The sequence below is a fragment of the Salvelinus namaycush genome, chromosome 31 (assembly GCF_016432855.1).
Source record: "Salvelinus namaycush isolate Seneca chromosome 31, SaNama_1.0, whole genome shotgun sequence".
Lineage (NCBI taxonomy): Eukaryota > Metazoa > Chordata > Actinopteri > Salmoniformes > Salmonidae > Salvelinus > Salvelinus namaycush.
The window spans coordinates 35,236,722-35,252,979 of record NC_052337.1 but is presented as its reverse complement, the minus strand read 5'-3'; the positions used below and the strand labels follow the sequence as shown (position 1 = coordinate 35,252,979).

The following is a 16,258-nucleotide window of genomic DNA, read 5'->3' as shown; positions in this document are numbered from 1 at the left end:
TTGCAATTGTGATGGGAATCACGTTCCAGAGTTCCCTGAGTGAGAGTCAAATTAGGAAAGATCAGGGCTGTCGAGAAGGTCTCCTATGCAGAGGCAGTGAAAATTGGCGAAGCAGCGAGTAGAGATGATGAATGCAGTGGATGGCCAAAAGTCTGTGGATGTCAGTCAGTTGAGAAATCTAATTGTGAAGGTTGATTTTGTTGCGTTTATTGCGCAGGTGATAATTGCACAGGTCAAACTTACAAAACATCTAAGGAACTGGAAATCAGTGTAAAAGCGGCTGAAATATTCTTGGATCTCCAGGATTTTCACAGCTGAAACATTGCAGGGAATACTGTCTAACACACCGACAGCGTCATTGCATTTTGGTACACAAGAATTACATTCATTTCCAAAGAAACGCTGCGTTTGCCTTGCAGCATTACATTCGGTGTGGTGCAAACGTTGGATTTATCGAACGTATGCCTCAAACTGTATGCATAGATGGCTTGACAGAAATGGTATCAGAAGGTGTATGTTGAACTTTTGTTGCATACATTTCCAGATTATGCTGCATACTATTTTGCACAAAAACACCACACTGAACGCCTGCAACGGCCTCTGCAACGCAATGGTACAAGGCAAACGCAGCGTTTCATTGGAAATAAACGTAATTTTGGTGTCCCAAAACGCAGACACTATCGGTGTGTTCGAAGTCAGGCCCCAGAGCTTGTGTAGGGATCTGAGTACATTTGACGAAGTCGAGTACGTTTACTTTTTTTCGTTAAAGTATCTACGTTTTTACCCCACCCAGTAGGTTGCGGCAATACACATTTTGGGATGTAGTCCGCCAATAAAACCTTGAAGAAGAAGAAGGTCCCTCCCCGTTTCGTTTGATCTGTTTGCTTGGTCAGTGCTATCACAACTACAACAATGAGACAGATATTTCACTGGACGTATAAATGTGAAGCATCCGCATGGCGTTTCCAATCACTACCAAATATGGTAGTGAGAGGAAGCCCAGTGGCCGGCAGTGGAAGAAGAAGGAACGAGATGGATTTTGGCCGACATTCTGCAAATGTTCTAATTAATGACACATTTGATCTCAGTACAGTTTTCTGTTCCCAAAACTATGATCTGTTTCGAACAGAGTGGATAATGTTTTGTAGACTTTACCCTTTGCCAAAGAAAAAAAAATGCGTTGTATGTTTTGTAGACTTTACCCTTTGCCAAAGAAAAAAAATGCGTTGTATGTTTTGTAGACTTTACCCTTTGCCAAAGAAAAAAAAATGCGTTGTTTAGAAGGAGTGCAAATGCGAATTGAGTTTTGCACACGCGCACAGAGTAGGCGTTCCCTAACGGAAATATGCAAATGTTTGCTAGAACGCGCCAATAGGATCTCGCTATCTCGTGCATGGCTCTGATCACCTCCTTGTTTGTTCTGCCCAATATGACTCACTTGTTCCCATTGGAAACGACTATCTTAGTTATACAAATCTTTGGTGCTATCGGTTCTTAACCGGTTTCCGTTGCCTGACGTAATGAGTACACCACAGGAAGACTACAAGCACGGGTCTGTGAAGTAAGATATTATCCGAGTGTATTCGAGAAAGTTTACGAGTCCATTTAAGTTAAATAAATGTCTGGCACGTAATTGAATCAGGTCTTAGCTGCCATTAGCTAGGATGGCTAGGGAAAAGTTAGCTGTTGTAGTACATTCCTCAATTGGAATATATGGCCTAGTCCTAGCACTATAAGTTTCTCATAACCAATGATTATTGGGCAGATATTGTGAGATTTTGGTCATCCTAAGTACGTATCGTAGCCTAAATAATACATATGTAACTATCGATTGTGTAAATGCAAATGTCCTAGAGCTGCAGCACGTTGAATGTAATGATATATCATACATTATTACAAATGTAGAACTATTTGTATTATGAGTCATATTGGAAAAGGCGGGGCCTCGTTTTGTTTGAAATGACCAATGAGCTCGCGCCCCGATAGGTAAATAACAGGCGTAGGTAAACAGAATACGTATTGTTAAAATATTCTCCACATGGAATCGTTCCACATCCCAAAATATACATACGTAGGCTACAATGGCGTGTAGTAAGTCTTCCGTTTTAGACCATCGTTTTGCCAATTATGCATGTGATTTTGAAGAGAACGTGGTTCAATAACATTTTATCTTTAGCCTATGACACGACGTACCATTTTATTTGATGGTTATCTACTGTTTTAAGGCCAGGAACGACGAGTTAAAGTGTCATTTCTGATGCGAATGAGTAGTATGTTTCTGTGCCATTTGACTATATTCTTCAGAGTATATTTGTAACATGACTCTTCTCTGGGTATGCCACATTTATTTATCCTAGGTAGTGACAGCAATATGGAGGAAGTAATGAGCAGGCTGCAGACCCTGAACCCAGATCAGCTACGACAGGAGATTATCAGGGCAGGGCTGAAGTGTGGCCCCCTTACCAACACTACAAGAGCCATCTTTGAGAGGAAGCTGGCCAGATCCCTCCTGGAGAGGCAGGGAGGGGATGGAGGGGTGTCTGGTGGAGGTAGCTCTTCCAATGCAGAGTCTAATAGACCCTTAACAGATACAGTAGAAGCAGACCACACCCTGGAACTCAAATCACCAGCAGAGGAGTGCAAAGAGACAGAGGAATTGAATGAACCAGAATCTCCCCTTGTTTACTATGGTGTATGTCCTCATTGGGAGGAGTCAGTGGTCACTGATGGTAAGACTTATTTTTATCCTATGAATAGTGCAAGATAGAGATTGTCTCAGAGTTCAATGTGTGGTGAATGACTATGTTTTCCCCACCAGACAAAGTCCATGTATATGTGGACAGGAAGAAAGCTTTGAGAGCCATGATGACAATGAAAGAGTCCAGGTTTAAGTCCTTCTCAACACGAGAGGAAGCTGAGAAATTCTCAAAAGGCATCAATGAACATAACCCAGCTGTAGCCAGCACAACTGCACCAGACGGGCCCCAGGGAGTGCTGCAACCTGTAGTCCACACAGGTGTGTCTGCATCATAGCATAGCTTTATCTAATATAGAGCCACTATATAGATAGAAAGCTAGATGGATCATTCACCTCTTTTGTGTCATGTAAAATTAGCAAGAAAAAGGTTGACCAGCATGCATACAATGACACTCTTGTCCTCCCAGGAAGCCCTACCGCATCAGGGACTTCACCTGTGAACCTGGAGAGGGCTAATGAATTCCGCAGCCCCCGCACCCAGGACCTGACAGCCAAGCTGAGAAAGGCAGTGGAGAAGGGGGACAAGGAAGCCTTCAGCAAACTGGTCTGGGCCAACCCACGCTACCTTATCGGATCTGGAGACAACCCCACCATCGTGCATGTATGCATTTGAGATAATTATTGTTTCTGTCATTTCCATGGGAGCAGAATGGTGCTTCACATTCTCTGGTGTGGAATAACTCTGTATTCCTGATTTATAGGAAGGATGCCATTATAACGTCCTGCATGTGGCGGCCAAAGAGAACCAGTCAGGGATGGTCCAGCTCCTCCTGGACATCCTGGAGAGCCCAGACTTCATGAGACTCATGTATCCCGATGACCAGGAGGCCATGTTACACCAACGCATCCGCTACCTCGTTGACCTGTACCTCAACACACCTGACAAAGCAGTGAGAACTTGCAGTATATGAACCGTAACTGTGTAATACAATGGTGGTTGGTAGTCAGCACAATGCACACAGACATTATAGTGTGTTAGCGTTAAAGTGTGTACGTAAGGTATTCATGAGATGTACTGAATGTGTGTGATGTCCCTGCAGAGCAATGAAACTCCTCTTCACTTTGCCTGTAAGTTTGGCTGTCCAGACGTGGTCAACGTGCTGTGTTCTCATCCGGCCACTGATAAACACAGGCAGAACAAGTACAACCAGAAGCCCTCTACTGTAAGCCACATTACAGCTATGAAGAACCACTTCATTTGCACTAAAACCCATCTCTTAGTTAAAGCATTCCATTTCTGTTCAGTAAGGTGTATTGTCCCCTGAATGTCATGCCAGAAAAGAGACGATTTGGAGGACTAAATACTTGACTTTATAAATGCCTTTACAGGTGATATGTGAGAGGAAAAACAAAACCCCTGACATAAAGAAGAAGATCAAGGAATATTTGGAGGGTACGTTTAGATGCTGGCTATAAAACCTTTTTGTATGTGCAAATGCCAACTTGTGAACACATTGCTAACTTTGACCCTTTTCTGACAGAACGGTGCTATGTTCCCTTGCTGAGGGATACAGACAACAGCTTCCAGCCTGTGATTGGTTTGCCATGGTCTCCAAGCCCACTGGAGGTGGATTTTCATTCGCTGGGATCAGGAGTGGCTGGGAGTCCCATAGACCCAGTCATGACTGTGAGAGCGTATGTGGGTCCCCTTAGTCCTTCAAAGGTAATCTCAATACCTTGGAGTATTGTACAATGAAATAATCCATCTATAGAGGCTCAGGCCTTTGTCTCTAAACCCATTTTCTGTTTTGGTCTTCCAGGCAGATGAGTTCCATAGACTATGGAGAACTCCACCCAGGGATCGAGCAGAGTATTTCCACCGAATTCTCAAATCCGACCCTGACAGGGGTGCAGAGCGTGTGGGGAGGTGAGTGAATGAACAGTGGACCTGTGACCTTTATTAAAGGTCAAATGCAGCTGTTTTTATCTCGATATTAAATCATTTCTGGGTAACAATGAAGTACCTTACTGTAATTGTTTTGAATTAAAATGGTTCCACCATCACACCAAAACAGGTTGAAATTTCAGGGGGTCTTTTCAAACAGCTCTTACACTAAAAGGGCATTATCATAATTTTCATAATATTGTTCCAACCGTATAGTGTGGAAATACACTGAGTGCACAAAACATTAGGACCAGCTCATTCCATGATATAGACTGACCAGGTGAATCCAGGTGAAAGCTATGATCCCTAATTGATGTCACTTGTTACATCAACTTCAATCAGGGGAGGGGAGAACACAAGTTAAAGGATTTTTAAGCCTCAAAATAATTGAGACATGGATTGTGTATGTGGGTGAATGGGCAAGACAAAAGATTTTGAAGTGCCTTTGAACAGGGTATGAGGTGCCAGGCACACCGGTTTGAGTGTGTCAAGAACTGCAACGCTGCTGGGTTTATCACGCTCAACAGTTTCTTGTGTGTATCAAAAATGGTCCACTGCACAAAGGACATCCAGCCAACTTGACACAACTTTGGGAAGCATTGGAGTCAACATGGGCCAGCATCCCTGTGGAACGCTTTTGACACGAGTCCATGCCCTGACGAATTGAGGCTGTACTGATGGCAAATGGGCGTGCAACTCAATATTAGGAAGGTGTTCCTAATGTTTTGTACACTCAGTGTATATGTAAAGCATAGGCAAATATAGTTTTTGACTGCAGTGAGCTTTTAATAGGCTAAACTCTAAGGAAACAAACAAGCAACATTTTATCAAGTAACCATAAACATGCTGACGATCGATGAATGTCATGTCAAGGAAAAATGTAATGGCTACAGTTGGCATATTTTCTGATCGATCTGATCTCTCTCAACAGGGAGATTGCACATGGCATGGGGCATCCTTGGGCAGAGTACTGGGACTTCCTTCAGAGCTTCACTGACCTGTCTACAGAGGAGGGACTGAAGAGGCTGGAAGAGTATCTGGATAGGAAGGACCGAAGTGAGCTTCCCCGAGAAGAATATGGGAGGACAGAGGAGACCGGTGGTGGATTTAAAACATCAACACCCTCCAAAGGTAAGCACTTTCATAGAAAATCTACAATCTTACAAACATGTTTTAACATATTATTTCATGCTTGAAATTATACAGGGAAATCCCAAAGTAATCTCAAATTCATGTGTTTGCCGTCATTTCAGAGGAGCAGAAAAACCACCAGAGCAATGCCCTGTCTAACCACATCCTGAATGACAAGAACTCAGCACCAGTGGAGAACAGTTCCCAGTCACCTGTGTGTAACCTCCTGCCAGAGTTTGAGAAAGCCAGTCTAAAGGTAGCCTCTGGCACTGTGGAGGACCCAGAGAAGGCATGTCTGGCTCCCTCTGTACCTTGGAGAGAAGGCCTGGACCTGGGGGACGGTAGCTTCTGGAGGACTTGGGAGAGGAGTCAGGGGAAGAGGCAGGCGGAGGAGCTCTCTAACCCTAGCTCTGAGGAGTATCTGACTGCAGATGAGGGCTCAGACTCAGAGGGCCCAGATGGTCCCAGAGATGGGGGAAACAGGAGGAGAGACTCAGGATCCTCTAGCGCATCTTACAAATCAACGGAAGGAGACACCGCTAAAGACACAATTCTGATGACGGTCACCCCTACAAGACGAAGACAGGAACTGTTTATGGATGGGTAAGTCTAGTCTTTGTTTATTTACTGTACATCAGTCAACCTGTCAAAATGATCTGTTGCAATTTAAACTCGCACAACAAATGTTTCTTTGTAACCTAATGGAAATGCTAACCAATGTTCTTTGACTGTTTCTTGCAGGGAATTTCCCACCAAGTTGGACAGTGAGGTCCTGTCTGCAATGAATAACATGGAGATCGACCTTGAGAGATACCCCTGCATTACTAAGTGGAAGAACACCATTCTGGCCTATCCCTCTTCACAAAGGTTAAGGTGAGCTAGATACCTATTCTGTTTCTTTATGCTGTGTCAGCAGACATACAGTTGAAGTCGGAAGTTTTTCATAATTCCTGACATTTAATCGTACTAAATGTTCCCTGTCTTAGGTCAGTTAGGATCACCACTTTATTTTAAGAATGTGAAATGTCAGAATAATACTAGAGAGAATGATTTATTTCAGCTTTTATTTCTTTCATCACATTCCTAGTGGGTCAGAAATTAACATACACTCAGTTAGTATTTGGTAGCATTGCCTTTAAATTGTTTATCTTGGGTCAAATGTTTCGGGTTGCCTTCCACAAGCTTCCCACAGTAAGTTGGGTGAATTTTGGCCCATTCCTCCTGACAGAGCTTGTGTAACCGAGTCAGGTTTGTAGGCCTCCTTGCTCGCACATGCTTTTTCAGTTCTGCCCACAAATTTCTATAGGATTGAGGTCAGGGCTTTGTGATGGCCACTCCAATACCTTGACGCTGTTGTCCTTAAGCCATTTTGCCACAACTTTGTAAGTATGCTTGGGGTCATTGTCCATTTGGAAGACCCATTTGCGACCAAGCTATAACTTCCTGACTGATGTCTTGAGATGTTGCTTCAATATATTCACATAATTTTCCATCCTCATGATGCCATCTATTTTGTGAAGTGCACCAGTCCCTCCTGCAGCAAAGCACCCACACAACATGATGCTGCCTCCCTCGTGCTTCACGGTTGGGGTGGTGTTCTTCGGCTTGCACGCCTCCCCCTTTTTCCTCTAAACATAACGATGGTCATTATGGCCAAACAGCTTTATTTTTGTTTCATCAGACCAGAGGATATTTCGTTGTCCCCATGTGCAGTTGCAAACCATAGTCTGGCTTTTTTATGGTGGTTTTGGAGCAGTGGCTTCTTTCTTGCTGAGCGGCCTTTCAGGTTATGTTGATATAGAACTCGTTTTACTGTGGATATAGATACTTTTGTACCTGTTTCCTCCAGCATCTTCACAAGGTCCTTTGCTGTTGTTCTGGGATTGATTTGCACTTTTCGCACCACAGTACGTTCATCTCTAGGAGACAGAACGCGTCTCCTTCCTGAGCGGTATGATGGCTGCGTGGTCCCATGGTGTTTATACTTGCGAATATGTTACCTTCAGGCGTTTGGAAATTGCTCCCAAGGATGAACCAGACTTGTGGAGGTCTACAATTTGGAGGTCTTGGCTGATTTCTTTAGATTTTCTCATGTCAAGCAAAGAGGCGAGTTTGAAGGTAGGCCTTGAAATACATCCACAGGTACACCTCCAATTGACTCAAATTATGTTAATTAGCCTGTCAGAAGCTTATAAAGCCATGAGATCATTTTCTGGAATTTGCGAAGCTGTTTAAAGGCACAGTCAACTTAGTGTATGTAAACTTCTGACCCACTGGAATTGTGATAGTGAAATAATCTGTCTGTAAACAATTGTTGGAAAAATTACTTGTCATGCACAAAGTAGATGTCCTAACCGACTTGCCAAAACTATAGTTTGTTAACAAGAAATATGTGGAGTGGTTGAAAAACGAGTTTTAATGACTCCAACCTAAGTGTATGTAAACTTCCGACTTGAACGGTATACTTTATGGAGTTAACTTGTCTTAATATTCTGTAATTTTCTATTTTGTAGAAAGATGCGCTTGAAATGGGCATGGTCTAATTAATTTAACAAAAGAAAAAACATATTGTAGTTTAGCTAAAAAAAATAGCCAGAAACTAACATTTGATTTTATGGTTAACTCATTGATCCTGCTTTGTTGTATACCCCTCAGGTGGTTAATGCTGCTGTTTTGTATTTCCAGCTGGCCAAGCCCAAAGAGGAGAAGCTTGACTGGGACACCAAACTGTTCTCCCAGCAGGCTCAGCTTTCACAGCCCAGGCCCCAACACCCAGAGCTGTTACACCCAGACCATCCTCTGCAGGACCTTATTCCACTCCCCAACCTGACATAGGGAAACAACAAGCAAACAGGATGTCATGTCCCACAATCTGAATGTGGTGTTGAAAATACAACAGGGAATGTTGGCCAACATCCTGTACCACCACAGCAGGTCTAGTCTGACTTTAGAACCCAGGCAGGAAACCACTACATTGTCATTTAACAGGCTACATGTCCTTATTTTACCTTTGTGCTGATTTCCATTCATGCAACTTTTGGCTTTTCTATGCAAGCCACTATTACCTTATCTGGTAACTATTGAGCTGATATTTGCACTAATGCATGTCCTCAATGCAAGCATTCTCTTCTGCCAGATAGCATAGCTACAGATTACACTTTGAATTTACCTAATGGTGTACACTCCTCCCAATGCTAAAGTGATACAGTATGTAATGTATTTACAATATGCAATGATTTTTCTTATGAAAATGGTTTTATATTGCTGATTCAAGGTAAATTAAGAGTTTTAAATTTTCTATTGTTTTAATGTAACAAACAGTTATGATGTAGAAAGTACATTTCCTCATGTTTATTCATAAAATGGCATATTAAAGCATTATCAAATCAATTTACTAAGAAATGGCACTGTCTGTAAAATACATTACAAATAATTTTTCCATACAAAACTGCAGTCAAAAGAATGATTCCCAACGTGGGCAAAACCATCTTAGAGGAGAAATGATGGCTTCAAATGATGTGGCAGAAGAAGGTCCGGTTACATGGGGCCAGCAGTGTTGAAGGAGTGTCAGGTACGGGTGAGTTTTTCAGGAGGCATAAAGCCTGAGTCGCCCATCATCCTCAGTCCCACCCTGCCACTGGGTCTGACGGTGATCCAGGTGATGCTGCCGTTATTCAAGCCCAGCCGCAGCCAACCTTCTGGGGGAAACTGCAGAGCCCTGGATCAACCAAGAGAAACAGTTCCATAACATTAGATTTGACCTCACAATCAATGCCTAAAGAAATGCGTCCCGATTAAAGCATTACTATAGGAAACCAGGACCGTGGGATTATATTATGAGTGTTGAACATGGACAAGTAGATCATGTTTTTCCACACCTTTCCAGTAATCTGTGAACCTCTTGAATGTTCACCTCACCGAGGACAAATCACTCACTATCAATTAGCTGAGCTATGCAACTCCATAGCGTGGTGTTGATGACGTGAGGGACTAACCTGCACACAAAGTAGCGAATAACATTTGCGTGGCAGACAATGATCTCGTAGCTATCCTCTGTCTGCTTGCTGTCTGCACGGTGGATGTAGCGACGGAAGGCTGCCTCGATCCGAGCTCCATCTTCATGATACTGCAGAAACCAAAGCACCAGTACAGTGTGAGGGAAAGTTTGACAGACAATTTTGTACAGCACTTTAACAGATTGCTTTGAAGCTCAAGCGCTAAATGGTTTGTATCGGTTAAGCCTTTAAGTGAATATCTCACAAGAAAAATAAGTGCAAGTGGGTAATTGCATCCATCTCCAGGACTAAGGATAGCAAATCACTCACCACACAGTCAGGTTTCCAGGAGATTGGTGGCACAGGCTCAATGGGAGCACCCTCTCTTAGCAGGTCACAGCTCACTTTGTCCACCTCTAATGCAGAGAGATAGAGCAAAACAAGTTATGGTTAGTACTGTTCAGTTTGGAGGCTTAGAATTACAGTACCAGTCAAAAGTTTGGACAGACCTACTCATTCAAGGGTTTTTCTTTATTTTTACTATTTTCTACATTGTAGAATAATAGTGAAGACATCAAAACTAGGAAATAACACATACGGAATCATGTAGTAAAATATTTTAGACTTTAGATTCTTCAAAGTAGCCACCCTTTGTGCAAAGCTGTCATCAAGGCACTCTTGGCATTCCCTCAACCAGCTTCATGAGGTAGTCACCTGGCATGCATTTCAATTAACAGGTGTGCCTTGTTAAAGTTAATTTGTGGAATTTCTTTCCTTCTTAAATGTGTTTGAGCCAATCAGTTGTGTTATGACAAGGTAGGGGTGGTATACAGAAGATATCCCTATTTGGCAAAAGACCAAGTCCATATTATGGCAAGAACAGGTCAAATAACAAAGAGAAATGACAGTCCATCAATACTTTAAGACATGAAGGTCAGTCAATACGGAAATTTTAAGAACTTTTAAAGTTTCTTCAAGTGCAGTTGCAAAAACCATCAATTGCTGATGAAGAAACAGGCTCTCATGCAGACCGCCACAGGAAAGGAAGAACCAGAGTTACATCTGCTGCAGAGGATAAGTATATTAGAGTTACCAGCCTCAGAAATTGCAGCCCAAATAGATGCTTCACAGAGTTCAAGTAATAGACACATATCAACATCACGCCTTCATGGTCAAATTGCTGCAAAGAAACCACTACTAAAAGGACACCAATATGAAGAAGAGACTTGCTTGTGTTTCTTGGCCCAATCAATGGACATTAGACTTGTGGAAATCTGTCCTTTGGTCTGATGAGTCCAAATTTGAGATTTTTGTTTCCAACCGCCGTATCTTTGTGAGACTCAGGGTAGGTGAACGGATGATCTCTGCATGTGTGGTTCCCACCGTGAAGCATAGAAGAGGTGGTGTGATGGTGTGGGGGGCTTTGCTGGTGACACCGTCTGTGATTTATTTAGAATTCAAGGCACACTTAACCAGCACGACTTCCAAAGCATTCTGCAGCGATACACCATCCCATCTGGTTTGGGCTTAGTAGGACTCATTTTTTTTTTTTTACAGGACAATGACCCAAAAGACACCTCCAGGCATAGCCCCAAGATGACGCCGAAAGACATGGCTGACGTTTTAAATTCTCCCAACCAATTGTGCTGTTTTGTTAGTTTTTTTTGCGTTTTGTGTAACTTATTTTGGACATAATGTTGCTGCTACTGTCTCTTATGACCGAAAATATGTTCTGGACATGAGAACAGTGATTACGCACCGCGGACTGGATGAAACTTTTTCCTTTAACGAGAATGATATTCTGCTTTCACTGGAACAGGCCCAGAGCCACGCCTTTTTTGTGAATACGCAGGAAAAGGGGCCGCAGATCGGGCTGCCTTCTGAGAATCCGTAGGCGAGCGAGTAAACTCCCACTGCCATCCGTTCTTCTTGCTAACGTGCAATCATTGGAAAATAAAATTCATGACCCACGATTAAGATTATCCTACCAACGGGACATCAAAAACTGTAACATCTTATGTTTCACAGAGACGTGGCTGAATGACGATACGGACAATATAGAGCTAGCGGGATATTCCATGCACCGGCAGAACAGAGATGCTACCTCTGGTAGGATGAGGGGTGGGGGTGTGTGTCTATTTGTCAATAACAGCTGGTGCGCAATGTCTAATATTAAAGAAGTCTCGAGGTATTGCTCGCCTGAGGTAGAGTACCTTATGATAAGCTGTAGACCACACTATCTACCAAGAGAGTTCTCATCTATATTATTCGTAGCCGTCTATTTACTACAACAGAACGAAGCTGGCACTAAGACTGCTCTCAACCAACGCTATAAGACCATAAGCAAACAAGAAAATGCTTACCCAGAAGCGGCGCTCCTAGTGGCTGGGGACTTTAATGCAGGCAAACTTAAATCAGTTTTACCACATTTTTACCAGCATGTCACATGTGTAACCAGAAAAAAAATAAAATCCTAGACCACCTTTACTCCACACACAGAGATGCATACAAAGCTCTCCCCCGCCCTCCATTTGGCAAATCTGATCTTAATTCTATCCTCCTGATTCCTGCTAACAAGCAAAAACTAAAGCAGGAAGTACCAGTGACTCGCTCAATACGGAAGTGGTCAGATGACGCACGCGGATGCTACACTACAGGACTGTTTTCTAGCACAGACTGGAATATGTTCCGGGATTCATCCAATGGCATTGAGGAGGACACCACATCAGTCATCGGCTTCATCAATAAGTGCATCGATGACGACGTCCCCACAGTGACTATACGTACATATCCCAACCAGAAGCCATGGATTACAGGCAACATCCGCATCGAGCTAAAGGCTAGGACTGCCGCTTTCAAGGAGCGGGAGACTAATCCAGACGCTTATAAGAAATCCTGCAATGCCCTCAGACGAACCATCAAACAAGCAAAGCGTAAATACAGGATTAAGATTGAATCCTACTACACCGCCTCTGACGCTCGTCTGATGTGGCATGGCTTAAAAACTATTACGGATTACAAAGGGAAACCCAGACGCGAGCTGCCCAGTGATGTGAGCCTACCAGACGAGCTAAATGCCCTTTATGCTTGCTTCGAGGCAAGCAACACTGAAGCATGCACGAGAGCACCAGCTGTTCTGGATGACTGTATGATAACGCTCTCGGTAGCCGATGTGAATAAAACCTTTAAAATAGGTCAACATTCACAAAGCCGCTGGGCCAGACGAATTACCAGGACGTGTACTCAAAGCATGCGCGGACCAACTGTTAAGTGTCTTCACTGACATTTTCAACCTCTCCCTGATCGAGTCTGTAATCTGTAATACCTACATGTTTCAAGCAGACAACCATAGTCCCTATTCCCAAGAAAGCGAAGGTAACCTGCCTAAATGATTACCGCCCCGTGGCACTCACGTCGGTAGCCATGAAGTGCTTAGAAAGGCTGGTCATTGCTCACAACAGCATCCTCCCGGACACCCTAGACCCACTCCAATTCGCATACTGCCCCAACAGATCCACAGGTGACGCAATCTCTATCACACTCCACATTGCCCTTTCCCACCTGGACAAAAGGAACACCTATGTGAGAATGCTGTTCATTGACTACAGCTCAGGATTCAACACCATACTGCCCACGAAGCTCATCACGAAGCTAAGGACTCCATCTGCAACTGGATCCTGGACTTCCTGACGGGCTGCCCCCAGGTGGTAAGAGTAGGCAACAACACGTCTGCCACGCTGATCCTTAACACTGGGGCCCCTCAGGGTTGTGTACTTAGTCCCCTCCTATATTCCCTGTTCACCCACGACTGCGTGGCAAACACGACTCCAACACCATCATTAAGTTTGCTGACAACACAACAGTGGTAGGCCTGATCAACGATAAGACGGCCTACAGGGAGGTGGTCAGAGAACTGGCAGTGTGGTGCCAGGACAACAACCTCTCCCTCATTGTGAGCAAGACAAAGGAGCTGATCGTGGACTACAGGAAAAGGCGGGCCGAACAGGCCCCCATTAACATCGACGGGGCTGTAGAGAAGCGGGTCGAGAGCTTCAAGTTCCTTGGTGTCCACATCACCAACGAACTAGCATGGTCAAGACATACCAAGACAGTCATGAAGAGGGCACGACAAAACCTTTTCCCCCTTAGGAGACTGAAAAGGCTTGGCATGGGTCCCCATATCCTCAAAAGGTTCTGCAGCTGCACCATCAAGAGCATTCTGACCGGTTGCATCACCACCTGGTATGGCAACTGCTCGGCATCTGCGGCCCAGTACATCACTGGGGCCAAGCTTCCTGCCATCCAGGACCTATACAATAGGCGGTGTCAGAGGAAAGCCAATAGAATTGAGAGAAACTCCAGTCACCCAAGTTATAGACTGTTTTCTCTGCTACCGCACGGCAAGCGGTACCGGAGCGCCAAGTCGAGGACCAGAAGGCTCCTCAACAGCTTCTACCCCCAAGCCATAAGACTGCTGAACAATTAATAAAATCACCACCGGACAATTTACATTGACACCCCCCACATCTTTTCTACACTGCTGCTACTCACTGTTTATTATCCATGCATAGTCACTTCACCCCCACCTACATGTACAAATTACCTCAACTAACCGGTAACCCGCACACTGACTCGGTACCGGTGCCCCCTGTATATAGCCTCATTATTGTTCTTCTTATTTGGTTACTTTTTATTATTACTTTCTATTTTAGTCTCCTTGGTAAATATTTTCCGAACTCTTCTTGAACTGCACTGTTGGTTAAGAGCTTGTAAGTAAGCATTTCACGGTAAAGTCTACACATGTTGTATTCGGCGCATGTGACAAATAGAGTTTGATTTGATTTGTAAGGGCTATTTGACCAAGAAGGAAAGTGACGAGTGCTGCGTCAGATGACCTGGCCCCCACAATACCCTGACCTCAACCCAACTGAGATGGTTTGGAATGAGTTGGACCTTAGAGTGAAGAAAAAGCAGCCAACAAGTGCTCAGCATATGTGGAAACTCCTTCAAGACTGTTGGAAAAGCATTCCAGGTGACTACCTCATGAAGCTGGTTGAGAGAATGCCAAGCGTGTCTAAATCTGTCATCAAGGCAAAGGTTGGCTACTTTGAAGAATCTCAAATAGAAAATATATTTTGATTTGTTTAACACTTGTTTGGTTACTACACGATTCCATATGTGTTATTTCATAGTTATTTCATATTTCATGTCTTCACTATTATTATACAATGAAGGAAATAGTAAAAATAAAGAAAAGCCCTTGAATGACTAGGTGTGTCCAAACTTTTGACTGGTACTGTACTTTTGATTCGAGCTTAGAATGAGTGGTGTCCTGTTGTCTCTGACCTGGAAGATGCTTGCTGATGATGCTGGCAGTCTCTGTGGCACGGGTCATGGTGGAGTGGACCATGACATCATACTTCAACCCCAGGGCAGCCAATCGCTGACCAGTGTACTCAGCCTGCTCCCTGCCTATAAATCAATCAAACAATCAATCAGTGCTTTATTGGATTCAATTTACTTCAGCCTCCTCACTGATACTTTTTTAATGGCTACAACACTGTATTCAATGCACTTCATATACATACCTAGAGGGGTTAGGACCCTCTCCTTGTCCACACTCCCATTCAGGTTGTACTGTGAGTGGCGGATAAGGAAGATGTGACGAGTCGCTTTGGGTTTGTTATTCTCCACCTCTGTATTCAGTTCTTCACTGGTGATCTCTTTGTCCTTCTTTTTCTTCCCATTTATGAGTGCCAGGGGGTCACGCCTTACAAATGAATCACATGAAAAAGCAGAGATCTGAGAATTATGAAACATATTGTTTCACTTCATACACAAATTCCCATAATGAAAATTGACAACGAATCAATGATTCGATTGGTTCAATCTTACTCCCTTTACTGAGAGATGTGCTCATGAGAAATTAATTGAGGCTAATTATAGCTTACTTATCCCAGTTACTGTCCCAGCCATTCCCACTGGTAGTCACAGTGTGGTCATGGCCTGGTGACCACGTCTGGGGCACTGCTGCTTGGAGAACACCTACACCAGTCCATTTTCTTGAACTTTCGTTATGTTTCGTTTTTTCAAAAGGATATCCTTTCGGTTCAGCCATTGCCACAAGTACTGCTGATCCACCAGCAAGCCCACACACCAGCTTTGTTAACCTCCTGAAAGACATCCCTGCCAGGAAAAGGATAACAAAACGATATCACCAAATCCAGACGCAACAACTACTGTAACAAACCTGAACTGATTTAGCTACCACATCTGAGACATTAACATTTTAAAGAAATAATATAGGTGGGTGGACAATAACAGCAGTGGCGTATGCACTGAAAAGACGATGCAACTACGGAAGCGTAGGATGGACAAAATACGGAAATAATAAACGCTACCTATCCAAACACAGCATTACAGCCGTAGTACCCATATTTGCCACAGGATGTCAGTAGATAGCTAGCTATTTTCATTTGGCACAAAAAA

The 16,258-nt window shown here is 43.6% G+C and overlaps 2 protein-coding genes across 6 annotated transcripts; one reads left to right on the top strand and one right to left on the bottom strand.

Moving 5' to 3' along the window:
• The first annotated feature begins 1,432 nt into the window (after positions 1 to 1,432).
• Positions 1,433 to 9,164, top strand: LOC120025726 (ankyrin repeat and LEM domain-containing protein 2-like). 5 transcript variants are annotated; one of them, XM_038970316.1, is made up of 13 exons: positions 1,433 to 1,552; positions 2,358 to 2,729; positions 2,819 to 3,016; positions 3,166 to 3,359; positions 3,460 to 3,648; positions 3,799 to 3,921; positions 4,088 to 4,151; positions 4,240 to 4,421; positions 4,519 to 4,625; positions 5,575 to 5,774; positions 5,897 to 6,377; positions 6,516 to 6,647; positions 8,430 to 9,164. In XM_038970316.1, exons 2-13 carry the CDS (start codon positions 2,372 to 2,374, stop codon positions 8,602 to 8,604), a joined length of 2,403 nt encoding a protein of 800 aa, XP_038826244.1. In that variant the 5' UTR covers positions 1,433 to 1,552; positions 2,358 to 2,371; the 3' UTR covers positions 8,605 to 9,164. The 5 variants fall into 5 exon arrangements, with proteins under 5 accessions (XP_038826244.1, XP_038826243.1, XP_038826245.1 ...); XM_038970315.1 differs by having other exon boundaries at positions 1,439 to 1,561; XM_038970317.1 differs by lacking the exon at positions 1,433 to 1,552 and adding an exon at positions 1,646 to 1,791.
• On the bottom strand, positions 9,096 to 16,121 carry LOC120025727 (serine/threonine-protein phosphatase PGAM5, mitochondrial-like). The gene is made up of 6 exons (XM_038970319.1): positions 15,721 to 16,121; positions 15,358 to 15,539; positions 15,116 to 15,241; positions 10,100 to 10,185; positions 9,770 to 9,900; positions 9,096 to 9,492 (listed from the first exon to the last, which is right to left on the bottom strand). The coding sequence occupies exons 1-6, from the start codon at positions 15,951 to 15,953 to the stop codon at positions 9,342 to 9,344; spliced, it is 909 nt and encodes a 302-aa protein (XP_038826247.1). The 5' UTR covers positions 15,954 to 16,121; the 3' UTR covers positions 9,096 to 9,341.
• Between the last annotated feature and the right edge of the window lie 137 nt (positions 16,122 to 16,258).

Coding starts and splice junctions, on each gene's coding strand:
- LOC120025726 (XM_038970314.1), top strand. Junction 4,626..5,574: donor GGTGCAGAGCGTGTGGGGAG/GTGAGTGAATGA, acceptor CTCTCTCAACAG/GGAGATTGCACATGGCATGG. Junction 6,378..6,515: donor CAGGAACTGTTTATGGATGG/GTAAGTCTAGTC, acceptor TGTTTCTTGCAG/GGAATTTCCCACCAAGTTGG.
- LOC120025727 (XM_038970319.1), bottom strand. CDS start 15,953: ATGTCTTTCAGGAGGTTAACAAAGCTGGTGTGTGGGCTTGCTGGTGGA. Junction 15,540..15,720: donor TGGGACAGTAACTGGGATAA/GTAAGCTATAAT, acceptor TTCATTTGTAAG/GCGTGACCCCCTGGCACTCA. Junction 15,242..15,357: donor GAGGGTCCTAACCCCTCTAG/GTATGTATATGA, acceptor ATTGATTTATAG/GCAGGGAGCAGGCTGAGTAC.